The sequence below is a fragment of the Solanum dulcamara genome, chromosome 4, assembly GCF_947179165.1.
Source record: "Solanum dulcamara chromosome 4, daSolDulc1.2, whole genome shotgun sequence".
Classification (NCBI taxonomy): domain Eukaryota; kingdom Viridiplantae; phylum Streptophyta; class Magnoliopsida; order Solanales; family Solanaceae; genus Solanum; species Solanum dulcamara.
This window is the reverse complement of record NC_077240.1, coordinates 31,526,327-31,551,041: the sequence shown is the minus strand read 5'-3', so window position 1 is coordinate 31,551,041 and position 24,715 is coordinate 31,526,327. Positions and strand designations below refer to the sequence as shown.

Below are 24,715 nucleotides of genomic sequence, written 5' to 3'. Positions count from 1 at the left end.
CTAAGTGTTAGGTGCTTCTACGAGTCATTTTTACGACTCATAGAAATGATTATGACTCGTGATGTAGCTCGTAGGAAGGCTTCTCCAAATTAAAATTTTACTAAGCATTTTCAAGGTCTACAAGTAATCCCTATGACATATAGATACTTCTACAAATCGTAGAGGACACCCGTAGACCTTAGGGTCAGTCTTTTTCCTCCATTTTTCTCATCATCATCGAGCCTAGTTTAGGGTAGGATAACATGGGGTGTTACACCTAACTCTAATATGAATCCAGGCCTAGCTCTTCTATCACATAGAGGAGTTCTCAGAATCTACTCTACCACTAAGTCTACTATGCTAGCCTTCCATGCCCACAAGCAAATATGTTAACAAAACTGCCCTTAACCTATTTCTTGCTAGTTAATAAGGCTTTACCAACCATTCTAGACCGATTACCCTTCACCAAAATGAACACACTCACTTCACAATCACTCCCTCTAGGTACGCTTGACCTTTACTGTCACTTACACAACGGTTTACCACTTGGTCGAACTCAAAGTCATTGAATCCCCACTTAACAACTCGACCTCTACTCTTCTGCCTGACTCCTTGAAATACCACACACAACTACAATATGGTCACACAATATTACACAGTTTTACCCCTAGATAGTACTATACTTACTCCCAGTCCTCATCTCGAATTAATTAGTGGGATCAATTATAGTGATGCCAACCCCTTCAGTCCTAACACATGTAACCACATTATTTCACAAAATGGCATATACCAACTGGTCCTCTCATGAGACTATTAACACATACTTGGTCCTCTCGAGGAACCTATACCTAAACTAATAGCATGCTGAAAAGTGACACCCGATTTAGTAATGTGTCGAAATGTGACACCCGGTCCAATAATGTATCACAATGTGACACCCAATTCCAATCAAACACAGTATAATCACAAACACAGTGAATAGTCTCAACAGTTATAAATACCAAAAACAGGTTCATTGCATGCCATTGACAATAAATAGTCATATGATGTGGTTCATTTCACTTTTTCCTATTCAAATACATTATGCATACAAATAAAGCAGTTAAAAGCCACATATGACACATATGGGAAGACAAAACCATCATCTACCCATAATTCACTAGACAGTTCTTTCTTACCCATGTCACATCAAGTTTAACTACTAAGGATACACATATTTCTGCCCATACTCCGTGCCCAAGGGCATAAACACGAAACGTCTCGTCAATTTCCCTTATACTAAGCCATAGGTACAAGATTAAAGCTACTCAATTAAGAAAACCTAGCCTACCTGGGCGCCAAGAAGCTGTGGAGGGGTATTGTGGATTCAATCCTAGCTTCCAGATAACGGGATAGTGAAAGTAGGCCTGATTTCCACCGGTGGAAATCTTTCTTGTGCTGGAATCTTCATCTCTCTCCTTCCCAAGCCTAGAGCAGTCTTCTAAGGGTTTCTGGGGTGACCCTCGCCTCTTTTTGGCACTTAGAGAAAAGATGGAAAAATAAGAATTCGCGTCTTTAAGTTATGTCCTGACCATCCCGCTCTAGCGGCTAACATCCCGTTGGAGTGACATCGCGATAGCGCAACTATGCCCGCTCTAGCGAGATGGTGGAGTCCAGATAGCCTAATTTTTACGGATTTCCATCTCTCCTTAGTAATAACGACTTGATTCGTTACACAATAAGGTTAGGTCAGGTCTTTTCTTCACATCCTTATGTTATTATCTTGAAGCTACTAAGTCTCTTTGATTGAATAGATTAGTAAAAGCATCAATAAATACATTAAGCAGTATAACTGGAAAACAAGAACAACGTACTTTAAGTCCAAATAAAGATAGAGATATAAATGATAACTACTAGGCAATTTGAAGGCCAAAATAATGCCCAAAATTATTCAGAAAAGCTGAAACAACTTATTGTACTTGAAGTCCACAACTTGAAATTTGAGATAATTTCAAAGCTCCCCCCCCCCACACATCTTCTTGATTAAAAAAAACTATATTTTTTGCATCTTACGTCCTTACTTTTGTAATCATCATACTTCCATCACCCAGGTTTGTTGTTCCTATACTTGTCCACTTCTCCTCAAATTGCTGCTTAGTCACTCTTGCTTCAAGTTTCTCATAGAAATACAAAAATGTATCGCCAACATATAATAACAGCTATATATGCAATATTCTCGTTACCAGTCTAATAGAATAAATAGGTCTCGAAGAACAATAATCAAAAGCTAGTAGATATTTCAACATGTACATATATTGGATAATTTTCATCTAGTATTTGGATAAGATAGATATTCAATCCATCAAATATATCAATTTCTCTTTCTTTCTCATACATCAACGTTGATGTCTTAATTCTTTTAGAAAAGTGTCTCCCTTTAATTTGTCTATTGCCTTTAACTGTTTGTTCAATCTTATGATTGCAGCTTGATTATAAAATCGCAAATGCGATTTTTTCTATTAGTCAAATGATGAGTTATGACGGGATTACAAGATGGGGAATCAAAATTTTACCTTATTGGTGAAAGTTTAGATAGCCAACTGAGTTATTAAAAGGGTAAATTACAGGTCTAGCCATTCAACCCTTTTCTTTTCAAAAAAAAATAGTCATTGCTCTTTCTCTTACCAAAAACATGGCCAATGGGCCACTCGGCTATGCAAGGCCCATTATTTTTAAAAAAAGAATGTTGTGCTATTTTAAAAAATAAATTGTTGATTTAATTATTATTTTTTTCTCCTTTGTTTTAATAATTATTTCACTTCTTTTGTGAAAAAAAATAATAGTTATGTCATTTTATTTTTTTGCTTATTCTTTTATTTATTAAGGTGATAATGCATGATAGTCAAATAAATATCGATACAATACATAATTATTTATATAATATTGATACATGATTATACACATTTATACAATATCAATATATTACATATACACTACATAATTATTTATACATCATATATACATATTTATACATCATTTATACAATATTGATACACGTTTATACAACATTTATACAATATCTATATTGCATATACACTACATAACTATTTATACAATATCGATACATTACATGTACACTACATAACTTTTTATACAATATCGATACATTACATATACACTACATAACTATTTATAAAAAATCGATACATTATATATACACTACATAATTGTTTGTATATTATATATATACATGTTTTTACACTATTTATACAAAATTGATAGATGAAAAAAAAATTCACGAAAAAAGTTTTGAAAAAAAGAGAGGATATTTTTTATTTTAAAAAACGAAGCAAAAAAAACAACAAAATAATTTTTATTTTTAAAAACAAATCATCAGTGTAAAGGAAAAATGAAAAAAAAAAAGGAAAGAAAGCAAAGAAAGTTCAATGGTCTTGGGGCAAATTGATCCTCGTAGTGTTCAGCAAAAAAGGTCTAATATAGCCTTGGGCTGAATTGAGCATTGTAGTGTTCAGTCAATGACCTCTTTTTGACTATTTTTTTGTGTAAATCAAAACATGACTATATTTTTATAAACTAATAATTTTTGGGTACATTATATGAAATTAGCCATTACTAAAATTCTCCTATAAAACGGAATATAAGACTATTGTAAACAGGAAAAACAGAAGAACAAATGTATGAGAAGAAGGAAAAATTAGAACAAACGATGTAGGTATATGTACTAACAAATGAGAAATTAAATTTGGCCTAATGTTTTCACTCATTTGAACAACTCAAACTAAATCTAATAAAATGATGTATTTTATATAATAATTAGAAAAGTTATATGTTTTAGAGAATTAAATATTATTTTCAAGTATTTTTAATATAATAAATTATAATTTTCTTATACAGCAACATAGAGTAACACATTAATTTTTTTCTTCATTTTATCAAGGTTTTATATCAATATTTAAAATTACAATTATATTTGATTCTTTGGCAAAAGTTTTCTTATAACCACTAAACAAAACTACTATACATGTCTCAAATTTATAATTAACATTTAGAGTTCATTATTTCTTTACATAGTCATGTATTTTATCTAACATTTTAGAACTTTAAATTAAACTACTTAAATTTTCATATCTACCAAAAAAAAATCAATGTATTTCATTGCAACAAATGACTAATCCCAAATTATATAACAAGAAATGTTATATATACTTTTTGCATACAGAATTATAACTATAAGTATGTTCTAATAACTAGTTATATAACAATAGTCATTACATCTCTTATTAGTGATTTGCGTATCTCTCAAGACCTAAACTAATTAATATGAGAAAAATGCATTGTTCATGATATCTTGTATATGTTGGAGTTGTATAATATTTTTTTCCTTGTGATAATTATTTCATTAGTCATACTATTTTGTATTTTGGTAGAATTGTAATGAGCAAAGAAAGAAAAATAATAAATATTCAATTAGTCATATTGAATTATTCCAGATGCACACGTCAGATAGTTTCTATCTAGATGACCTTCATATTTCACAGTATTATTACCTATCTTCATGCTGATCATTTGGCCGTGTGGGTCGATGGATTCGGCATGACATATCTGAGGGCGTTTAACTGTGACATCAAGATAGGCGGCAGTGTATAATAAGCAAGCTTTCTAGAACGGATGGGTCTCGGATATATTGCACCCCAACCATGTGCAATATAATTTTTAGATCTGGTTTCTTCAGTTCTATTCGAATACTTTTCTAATCAACTTTCTTTGTAAAAAAAAAATAAAAATCCATTCAAGTCTTTCTTTGTACAAATGCAGACCCCCCAGATCATTTAAATTCACTTTTGATATATTGGCATCTAGTAATGTTTGGAAGTAGAGAAAACTGCTAATTAAATAGATACACATATGGAGTTTCAAGAAGATTTGTTAACCAACAAACTGAAATTTCCTTGAGAGTAGAAGAAGCTGAATGAGAAAGGAAAACAACGAAGCGACTAACGGCAGAATGCATCAATGATTGATTTCTATAAACCTTCACTATGACCAAAAAAACTAAAACAGAAGAGTTAATATTGTGGTGATATGTATGAAGGATATGAAAGATAAATCCGTAAAATAAACTTTCCCAAAAGAGCAAAGTTTGTTTTTAATGAAAAACTAAAAGAGGGACCAAACAAAAATTGAAGTCAAGATGAAATGATTTATCTGGTGATGCTTATTCCCTCCAATTGCTACTGAAAATAACTCATTCCTCACAAATATTAGGTGAGTATGACAAGTGTCAGCACGGACCCAGTTCTATAAAAAATTGAACTTCCTATATCTTTTACAAAATAACAATCAGGTTTAATTATAAAATATCAAGAGGTAATTGTACACTTGATTGACTCAACTATTAGATAGTAGTCTAAATTTTAAACTGTTGTTAACATTTGAATGTGGTATCAAATCAGTTGGACAGCATTGTATGTTAGCTAACTGTTCGATATTATTCATATTTTGGAACAACATCTACTGGTAAATGCTAAAGTAAATATCCTTTACATCATATACAAGAGAAATATCTACAACTCATACTATTTAGACATTGTACATCAGTGATGTATTTTTTTCTCCGTGTAATCTTCATTTGTAACCCTTTTTTTTGCAGCTTTTGACAAAAAATAAACACTTGTACGATTGTGAAGAGTAAAAGGAGCATGTTGGCATTCTCATAATACTGAAGATAAAATTGTTAAATAGAATCTGCAGAGATAGCAGCTAAGAAGTTAAAAGCACGAAAGAGTTTGACATGTAATAAGTTAATAATTTAAAGGGAGATCTATGAAATTTTGATATATCATCACTTGTTAGAAGAGTTGTGTCACTCACTCAATGTTACCATGCCAAAGCTATCTACATAAATACAGGAAATAAAAAATTCAAACCAATATAGATTTTATCATCTTCTAAAAAAAGAAAGAAAAAAAAGCTCAACACTTTTTATGTTCATTGTTCAAGCACATGAGATTCACACCAATACTTAACATCACAGTACATTTACCCAAACAAAACCTAAAGCTCTTTCAATTTGATAATTTGAAATTTGAACAAATTGAATCATCAATGAATGTATATTTAAATTATAATCCATATTGCGAAAATTCAAATGAGTTGAGCAAGTTACAAGACTAACTTGATGAATAAATAAAGATCAAGTTTGTCAGTTTCAGAAAACACAAAGGATGAACTCTAGAGTAATGAAATTTCATTTTGTTACACAGAACCCACCTAAAGAGGAGTAATGCTTCCTAGCACGGGACAAAGAATAAGGCGCAGATGGGCTTTCACACCCGCTTATGTTGTGGGTGGGATTTGGTTCATTATCCATATACTACATTACCATGTGTGTCAAGGTCAAGTGATTCTTTCTCATAGTACCTGGCGCGAGGGGGGAGAGGCTAATTGCTTGTGTCATATGCAAACTATGATTTTTCTCACATGTCAACATTCAATTTGCAGAAGGTGTTGGCGCTTTAGTAAACACATCAACTAACTTGATGTCACAACAAGATGTTAAAATGAGAAACTTAATTTTAAAATATATAACAGTTTAGTCATTAAGATGAGACGGTACTCCAGGTATATCTATGATGTTTAAAGAACATGAAGTAATATCCAACAAGCTCCAAACACTTTCTCCCGATTATAAGTTGAAGAGGTTTAACGTCACCTTGGTTACATTAGAATGGTCAAGCTATGGTCCTCTTTCCCCAATCCGGCAGTATTCCTGAGTATCACAAAGTAGCTCACATATTAACTAAAAGTTGTTTTCGTCTTGTTTTTTTCTTTTAATTGGTGCCAAACTTTGTAAATTGAACTTGGAAAAAGGGAAAAACAAAGAGAGCAAGCCAGGACAATAGTAATTTCTTGTAGCAGTGACAAGGACAATAAACTAACACCAAGAGAGTAGTGAAAAAAATGTAATTTGTTTAAAAAATGAATTTACAAATATTAATTAGGAGGAAACAGGATGTGGAGATCCAAAATTGTAGATGTTATGCACTAATTTTGAATTACTTCAATACTTAAATGAGTAACAGATTGGATCGCATGAAAGTTCATAAATTTAGCAACAAATGCAAGACAGCCAAGTTAATGTTGTCATCTGCGACTTGCTAGAAATTCAATCCAAATTTGTGTCTCTAATCACGGACCTACTGTAACTATAACCACAACAACTAAGCCTTAACCTAGATCGATTGTTATTGCCTATATTTATTGATCCTTTATTTCTAGTGCGCTTTGTTTCTAGCTCCACTCCGTTGTGAGCCTGGATGTCTAGTACTGAGTCGTAATAAGGAGGAGGGATGCCGTGAGCTGACAACTAAGGTATAAATAGTTAAACAATGATGAATTCTCTTAACTTCAGCATTATACTAATAGATATTGTTTAAAATATATTGTTTTTGTTTGTTCAGTAAATCAAAGAAGAAAATGCACTTAAATGAAATATAAATAGTATAAGATAAAAGATCATTTACGTTCACCTATTCAACCACTTCTCAGCTAACATGCTGCATTAAAGCAGAAAAACGACAAACACGAAAAATTTATTTGAATTTGAATTTTATTTTTCATCTGGAAAACCTACCTATCAAAAAAAGATGTAAGACCCCATAAGTCGGAAGGTTGAAACCAAGGAGAAAAATTCTCAAATCTTGAACTGGACCCAAATTCACGTCTGTCTCTATGAGTCGTGGAAGTTTACACGACCCGTAGAAACAAGTGGTGGAGGGAGTCGCTATGGTTAGTTAGGACCAACCTTAAAGGGAGGTCCTACGACTCACTATTACGGTGCGTTCTTCAGTAGACGATCCGTAGAAAGTTTCTGTACGATGACTTCTAAGGCCTCGTTCAAGGAATTCCCCAGGGCCAAGTATACGACTTGCAGGACGGGTCGTAGACTCTATGATGGGTCGTAAGAACCACCCATCACAAAACTTTAGAGACTTGCATTTTTGCAGGTTTTGGGACCTGCTGGAAGGACGAAGTTGACGAGCCGTGATGAAGATTATGGGTCGTAGAAACTACCCGTTTGCAAACTTCAGAGACTCAATTTTTAGGCCTTTTTCTCATACCTACAGGACAAATCAACTCTTCATTGTTTGGATGACCCGTAGGAATGGTCTTGTAGGTCACAAGTCTGAGTTTAATGAGGGGTAATTGTGTCTTTTTCAAAGAACGGTTCAATGAACCTAGACACTTTTATGGCCAAGTTCAAAGTCTATAAATATTCAATTATTCAAATTCTCCTCCTATTTAATTCATTCTCCTAAAATTTTCTAAGGTAAGAACAAAACCTCTCAAGGTTTCTTCTTCAAGCAAAAAGCTAGGGTTTCCAGATTTCTACGAGGTTTCTTCTTCAATTCCTAGGAAATTCAAGCAAGGTATGTGGGGATTCATTCATGGGATCTTTTCACCCATGAAATTCCTCAAGTTTTCATTTAATTTTCAATTGATTATGAACCCTAGATTTGATGAATTGCATTGGGCTGATTTGATTTCGGTTTTAAATGTTATCAATGATCTTTATATGCATGTTCTCATATGAACTGCATGATTTTCAAGTTGATTTATAGATGCCCATGCATAAAGCTATACTTTCAAGCTATGATTATGAATTTAAGATGAGTTTATGAGTTGATCATGAGTTAAATGATTTTCAATGAAAGTTTTATATAAGTTAAAGTTGAGATTTATGATTCTAAAGTTAAAGTTATGATGATGATCAGAGTTAAGATCAAAAGATGTCTAAAGATAGTGATAGGGACAATTCTCACTGAAGTTATAGATTCTTATGAATCACTAAATAGATGAGTTATTCCAAATATATTTTAAAGATGGATTGATAGGCAGTTACTATATTTCCCTACTATGTTATGATTATATTTTAATGATTTTCCGTTAGGATATTGACTAAGCACCGAGAGGACTTCTAGGTGGGGTTCGGTCAAATAACGCAGTTGGTTATCTAAGGGAATCCTAGTAGCAACCTAAAGTCCCAAACTACGTTACCCACGTAGGTTGCCTTCATTGTCTAGCTAGTGGATCCACATAGCCCAGTTGAGTTACCTTTGGAGTATGCCCTGGCACGGTAGCCTCTCCTATTTTGATGTAGGAGTCATCAGCCTATTTTGATGCAGGAGTCATCGCATTCCATGTAATAGCTCGCATGTTCTTAGTTGTTGGTTAAAGGTCCTATCCCACACAACTTCAAGTTAAAGCTATGAGATGTCAAGTTATAAGTTGGAAGTTGAAGTTCTTATGATATGCATTGACCATGAGTTCCATATGTTTTAATTTGCTTTTAAACTTCATTATGATTGGTCATGCATCCTATGGCATATTGATTACGTTCTTTACTTGTTCATGCATACCTCACATACTTAGTACATTCAAACGTACTAACGCATATTTTTCCTACATTATCTCATAATGTAGGGATGGACGACACTCACGATCACCCCACTCGTGGCTAGAGATTTGCTTTAGATTTCAAAAAAGTTAGTGAGTCCTCATTCTACCGAGGATAAGAATTTTATTCATGTTACTATGGTTTCCACTTTCTTCTATTGTTAGGGTGAGCTAGGAGCTTGTCCTAATCCCTCATCAAAGACTAGACTAAAGGCATATTTAGACGATATTCATTGGTGTAGTCCAAATTGGACGTTCATTACTTCCGCTCATATTTATGTTATTTTTTACCTTATGTATGCGATGTATTCTAAGATATCTTATGGTTGGGGTCCCTCGCATCCCAATCGTCGTGTTACGACTAGGCCTTAGGTCGGATCATGACAAACGAAAAAATAAATCTTAATATAGTAATTTTCTTCCTTGGGCAATTCTTTATGAGTACCCTCTAAGTAGAGCTATATTATTATCACGACCCAATCCCGTAGGCTGTGACTGGAGTCCGACCTGGACCCCCATATACCTACCTATCTGTTATAGTCATACTGAACTATGAACAAGGGGATACTACTCGGAAAAAAACCCCAATGAGTTAAAACTTTTTCATGTTCCTGTAGCCTCTTCCATTCATATCATATCATGAAAGGGCACGCGCCGACGAGGCTGCCATAATATAAAAATATTTACAACATGACATATAGGCATAGTCAAAACAAACTTATAAACAACCCACATCCATATGTCCACAGACCTCTAGGAATAGTAACAGCAACATACGGCGGGACAAGGCCCCCGCCGTACCCCTGAATGTACAAATATATACATTAAGTGACCAACATCAAAATTTAGGCTCCAGAATAGTGAAGCACTTCCGACACAGCTGAGAGGAACTCCTATGCTGATGGATCTCCAGAATAAACATCTATACCTGCGGGCATGAAATGCAGCCCCTCGAGAAAAGAAAGGTTAGTATGATATATGTATTGAGTATGTAAAGCATAACACATCGTAACTGAGACCATAACTGAAATAGAGATGCAGGGGACAAGTATAACAATTAAATGAATTACTGTACCTGCACCTTAGGACACATAAATCATACACATCATCACCTGTTGTGCCCGGCCCTCTAGTGAACTCGGTGTTATAATCGCTTCTTCATAATCACATATCATCGTATCATAATGCATTTCATTTCATCATATCATCGTATACGGTATCATATCATCGTATACGGTATCATCTTATCATGTATATCATTGTATTATACTCGGTTCACTGCGGGGCTCAGGGTCACAATGTATCGCTTTAATTTCATATGCATGCCTACATAAAGTATCCGGCCCTTTAGTGAGGGACTCGGTGAATGGAGTGGTGTACGTCTATAGCGTACCATCATAATATACATACGTACCTGGCCCTCTAAGGAGGGACTCAGTGGTGCCTCCCTTATTTTGCCACATATACTATCATATTGCAGCCGGCCTGGGACTCGGTGAATAATCGTATCGTCATAACATATAACATATATCACACCTCACGTACTGCATCGTCTCCTCGTGCGTGGAACTATACACATCCGGCCCAGGATGCGGTGAAAGAAGTAGTAAAGCTGTGCCCGACATAATATCCGGCCCATCGTGGGATGCGAAGAAAGAAGGGGTACAGTATGCACAAGTAGAGTAGTGAGAAACCATATGCAACTAAGTCCTTATCTAAGACTCGATGAAACTGTCAAGTGAACCGTCACCTGAAGACCAGGAAGGTACTTATCCGAAGTGCCCTTTAGATGTCCTTAGGCTTATATCAGTTGGGGCTTCAGGAATCACAAACATACATCAAGAGAATGCCACATAGCTTATGCAATCAGAAACATGGTTTATGCAATCAAAGACATAGTTATGCAATCAGAGACAAAGTTATGCAATCAGAGACATTGATCGTTCAGAGCCTTCAAGGAAAGGAGCTTGTATCTCCACTTACTATTCACTATATAGCAGGCTCAGGAATAATGGTTTGACTACTTTTAGACTCTAAATGGTCAGAAGTGACTACAAGTCACGAGTTACCCTCAGAGTTCATGAATGGAATTACCTCTAAACCCATATCATATATCATTTCACTTAAAAGTTAAGTCATCCTAAAGGAAAGAAGAAATAGGCTTTATATGTACTAGTTTCCATCACATAGAAGACTTAAAGGCAATGACTCAGCTATTACAGGAGTTCTAATAACAAGAAGTAAACAAGAGTCTCGACTCATACTCAGGAATTTACGAATGGATTAAATCACAAATATCATATTCATATCATTTATAACTTATATCTAAGACATGCCAAAAGAAAAGAGAAATAGCTCTACATACTTATTCCAAAAATATGCCAAAAGAAAGCTTCACATACCTTGTATGGACTTCTCTTAATCACGTCCACGTCATTGTCTTCGAAACCTATTTAACATGGAAGTAATGCAAGTATTAACAACCTTAGACTTTTCAGCAACTTTGACTACCCACGAGTATTCATAACATTCATCCCTTCGCTCGCCTTCTCGACTAGTTCCTTAACTAGTTAAGGTGTTAACGGAAATCGAGCAGCACCTCCCCTATAATGTGCCCTATCCGAATTTCCAACCATGTCCTTAGCACCTGCAGCCAACCAACAATGCAACCAGAAGCCCATACATATACATATTACGACCAAAATTACACAATATAAACCCCCAACAATTCGCTCGAAACTAAGATACCAAAACTAGAGTTTTTAATCTTTCTTTCGCGAATTCTTTAATTGCAAAGCGGAGGGTCATGTGGCTGTAACCAGAAGCTCCCACACCTAATTTAGAGAACTTTTAGACCCTGCAACACGCCTCAACACAACCAGCAGCATCCCCCACGCGCATAACACCTTATTTCGACAACAACTTAACTATAGCGATTCTAAATTCGTTTATTTCGAACGCCAAACATTTTAAACCTTTTACCCAACTTCCAGTAGCTCCTAAGGTGTGTAATACACCATAATGTAACATCATAAACTTCAAATTAGAGGGGAAGAACTTACCTTTCCCGAAATTGGCTAGAACTCGCCAAAATCGTGCCTCGGAACTTTTTTCACGTGCTGAATCGTTGTGGCAGCTTGCTGTCCGATTTTTGCTGCACCAAATCCTAATTTTGTACTACTAATACTTCCATATCATCGTAGTATATGCTAATTAATTAATTTACGGAACGAAAACGGGACTTACCTATTTTTTTCTTCCAAGCCGTCGAAATTTTCTCCTTAGCTCTTAGGGTTTGTTTTCTCACGTTGCTGCTGAAAATTTGTTAATGAACTGAAGTCATTAGGATACATATCAACTTATATAGGTGGTCCCAAGGGGTGACACGTGTCATCCCCTAAGGATGACACATGTCAAGCCATGATTGGCCACCGTGTCATGCTGCCAATTAGGGGCTACCACGTGGCAGCGGGGTCCACCTCCCCCAAGCAGCTGCATCACCTACTTGACCCTAAGTAGGTGCATCACCTGCTTGCTTTAGGTGCTGCCACGTGTCGCTCCTCCATTGGCTGCCACGCGTCGTCTTTATCCCTTCCTCGCGGGTTCGTAATCTCGTACTACTTTAAGAGCTCATGTAATCCGTACTACGTAAGCTTGGTATATCCTTAAGCAACTTAAGTGTATAAGACTCTTAACTTAGTGTCTTACGTAGGTAAATCGAGTCCTACGACTCATTTCTTAGCCTCCAACTCTTTCCGGATTCTTATGACTCTATCTCCAACCTCCCTTCTCGCGAGGTATCACAATCTTCTTTCCTTAGAGTTGTTTGATAGTGTCGTAGCTTATCCGGCTCACATGACAGTGTCTAAGGAACTTAAGAAGACGTTCCGAGCTCAAGAGCGCGGGGTGTAACAATTATATTACAAGAAAGTGAAAATCCATATTTTTAAGCATGGCAAACGGTTTAACAATAGACAAAAAAGAGTATACAAAGCTGCAACCTTTTACCCACTTCCCTTTCGAAGGGGACTCCATTAACAATAATCGAACTTGAAACTTCTGGTTAAAGATGGAGCAGTACTCATCATTCCAAGAAAGCCATAAAAAATTTCCCATGATACAATTGCAACAACATTATGTGCTCTAGCAACTATTTTAGCTGTAGCAAAAGTACCAATCCAAATATCTGATTTTTTTCCTTGGGTAAAAAATTTCAGACACTCATTTACCCTATCTCCGTTTTCGATTTGAGTCATCAATTGTCTTGATTTTTTCAGTATTGAACTTAATTATCTAGTAGTGATTTATTTCTTTTTTTTGTTTGTTTTATAATTGCTTCTTCATTTCTTGTTCAATTATACTTGAAGATTTCAATTTCTATTTTCTTCTTTCATGGGAACTTGTTAGAAACATATGTTCATTTTCAACATAAGACAAAATCAATGACACTTTTGAACCAATAAGCTCTAAAGTCACAATAAAAAGGATAAAAAAATCAGCACAAACATATTTTGTCGCAAAATGTAAAAACTCATCCCTAGTTGTATTCAGGGAAAGATTGTTAAAATTGCCCAAATTTCATAGTGCTAAGATCCTAATTACAATCTATTCCTATTCTTTTCTTAATCACAAAAAATTTCTTATTGTTGGTCATTTTCAGATACATAACCTGGCATCCACAAACATAGAAGCCTGATATATTAGCTTAGAATCTGTTGTGTTAATTAAGGGGAAATGTAAAATCTAATTAAGACTCCATAATATATGCGATCACGTATTTCACATAGCTATTCAACCCCTCCAATCTCGTAACAGCTTCAATGAATTCAAATTTCAAATTCCTTCAAGCAGATCATCAAAAATTCTTTCAATTTTGATTCAAATATTTTTGAAAATTTGGCAAAGTTTCATCATGTATATCTCAATTTTGTTGATACATTCAAGAACATGGAAATATGAAAAGAGGTATGAACGATACAAAAATTATGAAATCATTGTCGGAGAAAATATTTTATTCGTGAATCTGAAATTAGTCATTGCAAATGGAAAAAGAATTAAGATTTGATACATCATACGAGGTAATTCATCTGCAATTACTATTCGGAATGACATGAGAGTGAAGCTATAAGTAGAGGTGAAGAAAAATGAGCCTAGATTTGTAATGTATCCACTATACATAAACATACATTCCTTTGATACAACGTGTGGTGCCATTGTTTGTTTTGAAGGTTCTGAATAAGATGCTTATGATCTTAGTTTGGTTGAGTCAAACAATGGTGATTCATGTTCGTTACGTGAATTCAAAGTAACAAACTACAACACTGATACAAGCAATGCATAAATAAAGGAGAACAATTGTATAAGGATAAAGCAACGCTAATCGCTATAATGGCAAAATATAAAATTGAGAATAGTTTCAATTTCAGAGTAAAAAGATCTGATAGTAAAAGGGTATGGAATTACATGTATTGTGTTGTGTAATCAATTTTTGATTTGAGTTTTTTGAATGGATGAATTTGTCATGATACATTGTTGTTTATGTATCTTGTCTTAAATGATTAGTAATTTATACTTACTAAATACATCAAACAAGTAATTATTGTGCGTAAGATTTTTTATTTTTCTGAGTTAGATACATTAATGTGTGGTATAGTTAAAGTATAAAATACATGTAGTTTAATTTTGATGCTATGTATCATGATGAAATAAATTGATCATGATCCAATACTATACATGTATCATATTCTTTGTGAAAATTTTTGTACGTATCAGATCATAATTGTACCGAGATTTCATTTTTTTTGTTACTAAAACATAAAACTAATGTTAACGCATATGTATCTAATACATATAAATCATTGTGTTATTTAAATAAATGGTGCAACTATGTATTAAGATATTACTCGAAAAAATGTACTTGGAGATGATATTTTCTAGTTGCCTTTTTCACTTGAACCAAATTTGATTAAATATGGTGACTAGAGGATCTTTAAAGGCATCCTTCTGCATGTAACATGAGTCTTTGTATCGGCATACAACACAATTTATTTGCATGGAAGAGTAGTAGGTAACTGACTGTTGTGGAGAAGTCATTCAGCCTCAGCTATTTCTTGATGGCTAACAGCCTTCAATGGTTGAGCATCTATAGGAGCAGAGGGCGGATAGAAGTGCATCTAAAGCCTCTTGAGTTTCAGCAAAAATTGAAATTGATGTAGTGGAATCCTATATGATATGAATGAAGTAAAATAGAATTATAATATCATATTTTGTATTTTTATACACTAGTTCAATTACTAATAAATGGTATGGTTAATGAATCAAAGTAAAAGTGTGTAAGTTTACTGATGTATCTTACTTTGTTGGATCTGATCTACATCCCACATTATCTTCAATTATGTCAGTCACTCCCAGATCAACTGTTATTGTAATGACCCGTTAGGTAATTTTGAGAATGAGTCTTCCTCCTTTCATAGAAGACCCTTTTCGTAAATTTAAGTTGAAAATTTTGGACCTTTCGGTAACTTTGGTTAATTAGTTGAGGGATAATTTTAGAGAATTAATTTAACTGATGGGCTAAAGTGTTAATTTATTTAATACCCTATACCACTTTTCTTATATTTATTAAAATAGGTTAGTAGGGTTTATAAATCTTAATACATAATTAGTTTGGAAAAGGAAAAAAAAATAATAAAAGAAAAAAAATATATATATTTATATATATAATCTGATGGCTTAATGCCATCAGATGTAACGAAAACAAAAAGAGAGAACAGCGACGCACGAACACAAAAACTGGAGAGAAAAGAATACGGAGGAAGAAAGAAAAGAAAAATAAAGTAGAAGAGAAAAATATGGATTTTCATTCCAAAGCGTCAAGGTAATTATTCTCATCCTTTCCATTAAATTTTCATGTGATTATGAACATATTTTTAGGGTATATTGGTGGAGAAACAATGCTGAAATAAGAAAATATGACCATAGGGTTCTTCATATAAAATCTTGATTTGGGGGTCGAATAACGATTCGTTTTAGCTGAAATTTGACAGGTGAGTTTATTTTATCATGAGTGAACATAATCGGAAAGAAAATTTCAGATTTGACTTCAATGACATAGAATGAGTTAGTTTCTGAATTTTGATATATTAAGATAGATAATTAAATATTAGGTATATTATATTTTATGAATTCCATTAAATTTAAGATATTGGGAAAATTAGAACCTAACTCTAGGCTTAAAATTTGGAAATATGAGAGTTGACATGTTATTTGACATCAACATTAGGAACTTGATTATAGTTTTGGGTAGGTTTTGGGTCTAGGCTAGACATATAATAATATGGATGTTGTTAGTTTCAAAATCTTATTGTGGTTATTTATTTGATTAGATTATACTTATTTGGAGGTCCAACGAAAGGGAAGACTCAAGTACCGGAGTAATTGCTTGATTAATTAAGGCAAGTGAATTTCTAAATCTCAGTTTAAGCTTGTAGATGCTTGTATTTCTGTGTTATGTGTACTAAGGAGTAATGAAAATTGGACTGGGTTATTGACTGTATGATTGGCCTTAAAAATGGAGATGAGGGGTATAAAATGGTGATCTAATGACATGTATTGGTGGAATTGATATGTTGTAATTATGGGTTTATTTTGGACATGTAAAATGACTATGTTGATGTGAGATAGGAAAAATCATTATTGTTGTCATGTTATTATCGTGAATTATATGAACATGAATTAATTGCATTGGTTCTGACATATTATGTGAGACTGAAAATGATACGAAATAAAAAGGGCTGGGCCACACGCTCCGTGGCAGGTATTATGAAACAAAGGGGTCGGACCACACGCTCCATGGCGGGTATTATGAAACAAAGGGGTCGGGCCACACGCTCTGTGGCGGGTATTATAAAATAAAGGGGTCGGGCCACACGCTCCATGGCAGGATAAATATATTGAGAGGACGGGCCACACACTCCATGGTAGGTTACATGGACAGAAATGTCCCCCATGGGTTCTGAACTGTAATTCAGCGGATGTGTGCCGATAGGACAGACATGCATCATCTCATTGCATTGCATCGTATTTTGTTGATAATTGTGAATTCGTGTTTACGCATTTATTGCTCTGTATATGCTGAACTTGACTTGATATGATTCATTGATGAGACTATTGATGAGTATTCGTGGACTGTATTACTATTATTATTGTACAAGTGTAGAGTTGGGCTGGTTTCATACAGGTTGTAGTTAAGGAGATTCGGTTGGGAGGACAGGAGTACTTGTATCTATTGAGCTTTGCTTAGTTTTAGTGGTCCACTTGCTGAGTACCGTGTTGTTTGGTACTCATCCCTTGCTTCTACACTTGTGTAGGTTGTGAGCCCGGACCTGATTGATCTCCTACTATTTTCTACTACATCCACGGCTATCATTCCGAGTGTTGAGGTAGCTATTACATCCATCTAGCGGACACCTCTTACTTGTTAATATGTTTTTAGTCATATTCTAGAGACAAAGACATTGTGACTGTATTTTCCTTTCGTACTTCGTCAATGTATTAGTGGCTTGTATACGTGACAACCAGTCTTGGGGGAATTTGAGATTATTTATTTATCTTTGAATAAGTTAAGCCTCGCTTTATCTTAATTACTTCCGCATTCACTTTCCGTTGAGTTTTTAGGCTGACTTATCTCGGTGGATTGAGATGAGTGCCATCACACCCAAATTTGGATCGTGACAGTTACATTTCCCATGACATTTGGTAATTCATTTGATGCATCACCCTAAATGATATGTATCATGTTAGTCTGATACATATTATTAATAATGTATCACAAATAATAACCTGATACAAATACCTTTTCTCTACTCAAAAAATATTCTTCCTCACCAGCTTCATTACCATCTTCCATAAATGAATTTGGTGATACATCCTCCATGGGTTGTAGAATATTGGATCTTCGATTAACCTATAAGTATAAGATTAAAACCAAATTCACATCTGAAATTTAAATGTAATAACAGTATGTATCTAATACATTACATTAAAATGTATCAGTGAAATTATTGATGTATCATGATACATACATATATATATTCCTTACCATTTGAAAAATTATCAAAAATCTCTCTTTTCTTCTTTCTCTCTCCAACGTCTAGATACATCACCCTCTCCATTCCCACTTCACTCTTAACTCCCTTAAATTCACCCCTAAATTCAAGACCATTTATCAACAGTTATTTTCAGCTCTCATTTTTTGAATTACAATCGTGTCATTCTAATCTTTTTCATCAATTTCAATTTCTAAAAAAGATAGAAGAATTTCTTTATCATTGTTTTGACATTTACTACTCCAGATTTCGATCAAACTTGTTTTGATTTTGTGTTCGTCATCTTTAACTTCTGATATATATGGATTCTCGTCCATCATTTAGTAGTGGTCTTACCCAATTAGCTCCACAAATAGAAAAACGTGTTACTCTTGATTCTGATTCGGTTAGTGGAGGTGGTTTTGATGAAAATAGATCCAAACACCAAATGATCCTTCAATGATGAAGAAATTGCGGGAGGAGAAATTGTGGAAGGATGGTAGTTCAAGTTTAAAATGTCCAATTGCAAAAGCTTCAAAAAAAAGGAGAGAAAAAAATCAAAGTTGTTACTACACGCCTTTCTTTATCTAAGGTCTGGATTTCTAATGTATCTAGTTGTTTTTTATTCTTAATTTCATGTAGAATTTCTATATTTCAACATTACGATATATTACAACTTTATAATGTACAATATATCGTGTTCAAATAACAATTTTGATACATAATCCTAATTCAGTGAGATAAATTTTATTATGTATCTTGTTCATGGTTCTCTTTTTGATGCATGTTGTTGCTACGTATATGTTCATGGTTTTGTGTGGTTGTATGTATGTGGTATCATGATACATAAAGTTGTTGCCTCTTGTATGGGTGGTTGAATGTCTTCTTTCAAATTTGGGTGAATGTATCTCACATAATGATACATAAGGTTGTTATATATTATTTTCATGGTTTTGTATTTGATACATAAGGTTACAAAATCTTTCTCTTTTATCATATTCATAATAATGTATTTGATACATAATTATGTCAAATTTTCTAGTTTACTATCTATCATGTGATGTAATGTATCTGCAGTTTTAAGTTTACTCATTATGTATATTATGCTTCAATGTATCTGCTATTGCAATGTATCAAAGTTTATCGTATTTGTATTTATGCTTTGTTAATGCAAGGTATGAATATGTAATCAAACAAATTTCATCTCACTCTTTGAAGTTTGGTATAGCTTATACCGCGAATGTCGTGGATGATTTCCAGTCACCAATAGGATTAGAAGGAATTCAGTTATTCTGACAAATAATATTTGGTCCTTAGCTGAATATATCACAATGTAATTTTCAAGAAAAAATCACAAATGCCTTTTTTGCTTGAGTTGGAGCAGAAAAATTAGATGAATAGCATGTTCGCCATGTCCAGGGAAAAGTCCTTCATTTTTCCATCAAAGAATTTGTTATTATTACTGATTTGAGATGCACAGGTAATATTGATGATTTTTGATACCCATATATTCCCCCTGCAGGTTATTGGGAAAATATATTTCGAATGCACAAATAGGTGTAAACAAAGATCGTTTGGTATAAAAAAAATTATGGAAAAATGTGACAACAATCAAGATGTTGTTCAGATGGCTATTTTGTACTTTATACATACTTTTGTGTTTTCTTAATTAGGTGATACACCAGTATTGATAAATGATTCTTGAATGGTAGAATATGGCCATTATGAACAATTTCCATGGAGACAACTGATCTTTTCAAAATTGATGAAACGTTTGAGTCAAGAATACAGATGTATCATTTAAGAGGCATGTCATACACACTGAATGTATGAATGTATAAATGTGCATTAGAAGTTCATTCTAATATTGTTGTCAGGTAGAGAATTGATCTTCGGTACATTTATGTGCCCAGTAACAAATAAAACCCATAATTCATTAGTCAAATTGAGAGCAAATTTCTAGAATTTAGTTCATATTATTGCATTTTTGTATTGTCGTAACCAACCAATGTGATTAGACACTTTCAAGGCTGATTGGGAAAGAATGAACATTCAAAATATGATCGGATAGAAAGTGGAGATCAAAGGCAAAGTTGGAAATACAATGTGAAGAAAATACACTATAAGGAAGTGTGTCTGCGTCGCGCATTTGGCTTCTAAGATTAAATTCCAAAACTTGGAATTTACTCAACGAAGCAGTGTGGGGCGCGCCAGGTCCTTATCGCCGACCTGGTTCTAGATAGCACAAATTCACGTCGACATAGAAACTGAAAAATTACACTGAACTGAACCAAGTCTGCATTGTGTACTTCAGTGCACCTACTTTAATTCTGCATTTTTGGTGCTATAAATAGCATCTTTACATATTTTATTAAGAAAGTAGATCAGATTGTCAGGTTTGAAGTTGAAGAAGACAAAGGAAGAGCTATTTTTGGTGATATTTTCTTATTTCCTTTCATTTGAATTTAAGTTTTGATGTTATTAAATGATTTATATAAATATGTTATACACCATGAGTGGCTAAATCCCCATGTGTTTGGGTTGAAGCCAAAAGATGAAGGTTTGAATCTTGTTTGCTTTGGTTGGAAATGAGTTTGTGTATGTGATTACCCTTATATTCTTATTTTGATTGTTTTAATGCTTGATCACCATTAGAACAAAAATTTGTCATTCACCCGGAACTCGGAAGACGGAAAGGGGATAGAACACTAGAATATAAGGAGCATGTTTTTCCTAGAATTGCCTAGAATAATTTGTGTATAGAATGACCATAACACATATATATACACCATATTTTGTTACTAAACAAGATAAAAATATTAATGCATTTTTGTTGGTTCATGCTTATCCCCACTCAACAATGTAGTTAGACTGACAACATGAGTAGGAAATTAGAGATCGGAAGATTATAATTTTATAATCAACCTTGTAACAAATAATCGAAAAACCCATTGGATACTAAAGTAAAGGATTTTAGACTGGAAATCTATGAGTGCTACAACCCAAGGACTCTTCTTTAAATTGATAAAATTTCTCTAGTATTGTTAAATCAGATTCTCATATTATTTTTGGTATAATTATTTTGTAGATATAAATAAACTAAATTCTTTAAAAACACACATGAATAATTTGATTCATTGAGAAGTTAACTAACGCCTAATTGTATTTTCCTATGGTTCGATGTACGTCTTTTAAAAAAGGTCACTACATTACTTTTGAGACGCAAACACTTGTGTATGCGTTTGGAAGCAACAAATTTTGTGCGCCGTTGCCAGGAAAATTTGTTTTATTTGGCAATAGTTTTTGTAGAGAAGTTTCTTTATTATTTGTGTTGGTGTTAACAACTTGATCTTAGCTGTTATTTCTGACAGGAGAACTCAAACAAGCATACTAGACAGAAGTGGGAAGGAGAGCAGTTGCTTTATATCCTATACCACAGGTAAATCTGGGTGATACTAACAAAGTGCCTGTAGAGATCCCTGTGGAGATGGCAGCCAGGACAGTATGTGATGTGGCAGTCCCACTCACAGTAAATATCACTTCCAGAATTCAGAAACTGTCATCTGGAGGAAGATTTGAACTGAAACAGAACATGGTGCGGTTGTTGCACTCTAATCGGCAGTTTACAGATTTGTCTCATGAAGATCCTCGAGTTCATATCCAAAACTTCTTAGAGATTAGCGACACTTATAGGCCTAATGGGGTATCTCCTACGTGAGGTTAACATTGTTTCCCTTTTCTTTGTTGGGGAAAGCGAAAAGGTGGTTGAAGTCTGAACCACCAAATTCAATCACTTCATGGAATGATTTGGCTCGCAAGTTTCTCATCAGATTCTTCCCTTCAGGGAAGACAACTAAGTTAAGGGATGAAATTTTAAGCTTTAAAAAAATCTGAAGAAAATTTGTACCAATCTTGGGGCGGGTTTAAATCTTTATTCATTATTTGTCCTCCCCATCATCAAGCTAATGAGGTGTTAGTACATACCTTCATAAAAGGGTTGGAACCCAACACTAAAATTCTTCTTGACTCTGCTGCAGGTGGACAGGCACTAGAGAAAACATATGATGAACTCTACATATTTCTTAATCGCATATCTCAGGGAAATCGTGAGTGGAACGGAGGAAACGATAGATCTGTAGTTTAAAAAAAAAACAGGCATGTTGGAAGTTGATGCGGTGACAGTATTGACTGCACAAATTGCAGCAATGCAAAACATGATGACAACGCATTTCAACATGTTAGAAAAAGGATAGCAGTAAGCTTCGGTAAATATGGTTCAGCAACAACACATATTGTGTGAGGTATGTGGCAGTAGTAAACATGTGGAAGAATACTGTGGAGTTAATCCTAAGTCGGTAAATTTCGTGGGTAAATTCACCTAAGGGTGGAGGTAATCAGAACTATGGAAATACCTACAACCCAAACTGGAGAAACCATCTGAACTTCTCATGGGGTGGAAATCCGCAAAATCAACATCAAGTGCAGACACAATTCAGACCACAACAAAGCAGGCAGCAGTACAACAATCAACGCCAAAATCCATATAGACCAAAAAGAGGAAGCCAGTACTATAACCAGCATGACAATCGTAACCAACAATCAAGTAGTGCAGGAAACATGAGTATGGAAGATATGCTCAAAAAACTCATGAATGATCAAGGTAAGCTAGCTGCAGATGTTCGTCAATATCAAATCACTACTCAAAATTTAAAGAAACAGGTGGGACAACTAGTAAGTGCTCAAAATTCGCGCTCGCAAGATGGTTTACCAGGTAACACTGATCCAAACCTTAAACAAGCAAATGATGTGAGCACATAAAGTGGGCGAGAATTAGTCGAGCTAGCGCCACAAAGCAAAGGTAGTGAAGGTAGAGGTAAAGCTGTGGAAATTGAAACTAGTAAATCTAGCCGACCACAGACGGAGCAAGAGAAAAAAATAAAATCACCTCTCGCATTCCCACAAAAATTTAAAAAGAAGAAAGAGGAGGAATATTTTGAAAAATTCATAGACATACTTAAACAAGTACAAATTAACTTACCTTTGATTGATGTATTGCAGGGCATTCCAAAATATGCCAAATTTGTCAAATATATTGTGGCCAACAAGAGCAAGTTAGCTGAATTCAAAACAGTGGCACTCACTGAAGAGTGTAGTTCAAGAATCTTGAACGAAGTTAAGCTTCCATCTAAACAAAAAGATCCAGGTAGTTTCATAGTAAAAGTAACTATTGGTAAGTACAGTAATGCAAGAGGTCTCTGTGATCTAGGTGCTAGTATAAACTTGATGCCTAGATCGATACTTAAGAAATTAGGTCTGGGAGAACTTAAAGCAACCACCATTTTGTTACAGTTAGCTGATCGTTCTATAGCTAGACCTGATGGTATCATTGAAGATGTGTTAGTTCAAGTGGAATCCCTTATCTTTCCTGTTAATTTTATTGTATTAGATTTTGAGCCTGACCCCGATGTTCCTTTTATCTTGGGGCATCCGTTCTTAGCAATAGGTGAGGCACTTATTCATGTGGATGCAGGTAGATTGACTATGAGAGCATATGAAAAAGTGGAGGTGTTCGATGTATATCAGGCACTGAAGTTGCCTGCAGTCTATGAAGAGTTGTCTGATATAACTGTCATCGATGAGGAAGTATCAGCTCAATGCATTTTAGCAAAAGATCCTTTGGAAAGAGTTGTGATGGGTCAAGATATTAAAGAGGAAATGGAAGCTAAAGAATTAGCTAGTGTGCTTGATATGTCAAATGTCAGCATATGGAAAAAGAATGTGGAACCTTTGAACAGAGAATTGGGTCCTTCACCCAAGCCATCTCTAGAAGAAGCTCCTAACTTGGAGTTGAAGCAATTGCCAGCATATCTCAGATATGTTTTTCTTGCAGTGAATAATACCTTACATGTAATTCTTTCATCTGTTTAGTCAGAGATACAGGTCACAATAGCACTTGAGGTATTAAAAAGGCACAAGAAGGCAATTAGATGGCAAATGGCTGATCTTCATAGTATCAACCCCACTTTGTGCATGCATAGAATTTTCATGGAAGAAGGACATAAGGCTACTGCGCAACCACAATGCTGGTTGAACCCCATCATAAAAGAAGTGGTAAAGAAAGAGATAATTAAGTGGCTAGATGCAGGCACAATATACTCAATCTCTGACAGTAAGCAGGTAAGCCCATTTTAGTG

The 24,715-nt window shown here is 34.5% G+C and overlaps 1 protein-coding gene across 1 annotated transcript; it reads left to right on the top strand.

The window, feature by feature from the left end:
- Positions 1-18,843: 18,843 nt before the first annotated feature.
- On the top strand, positions 18,844-24,449 carry LOC129884175 (uncharacterized). Its single transcript, XM_055958517.1, has 4 exons — positions 18,844-18,927; positions 21,961-22,224; positions 22,905-23,327; positions 23,580-24,449. Exons 1-4 carry the CDS (start codon positions 18,844-18,846, stop codon positions 24,447-24,449), a joined length of 1,641 nt encoding a protein of 546 aa, XP_055814492.1.
- The last annotated feature ends 266 nt before the right edge of the window (positions 24,450-24,715 follow it).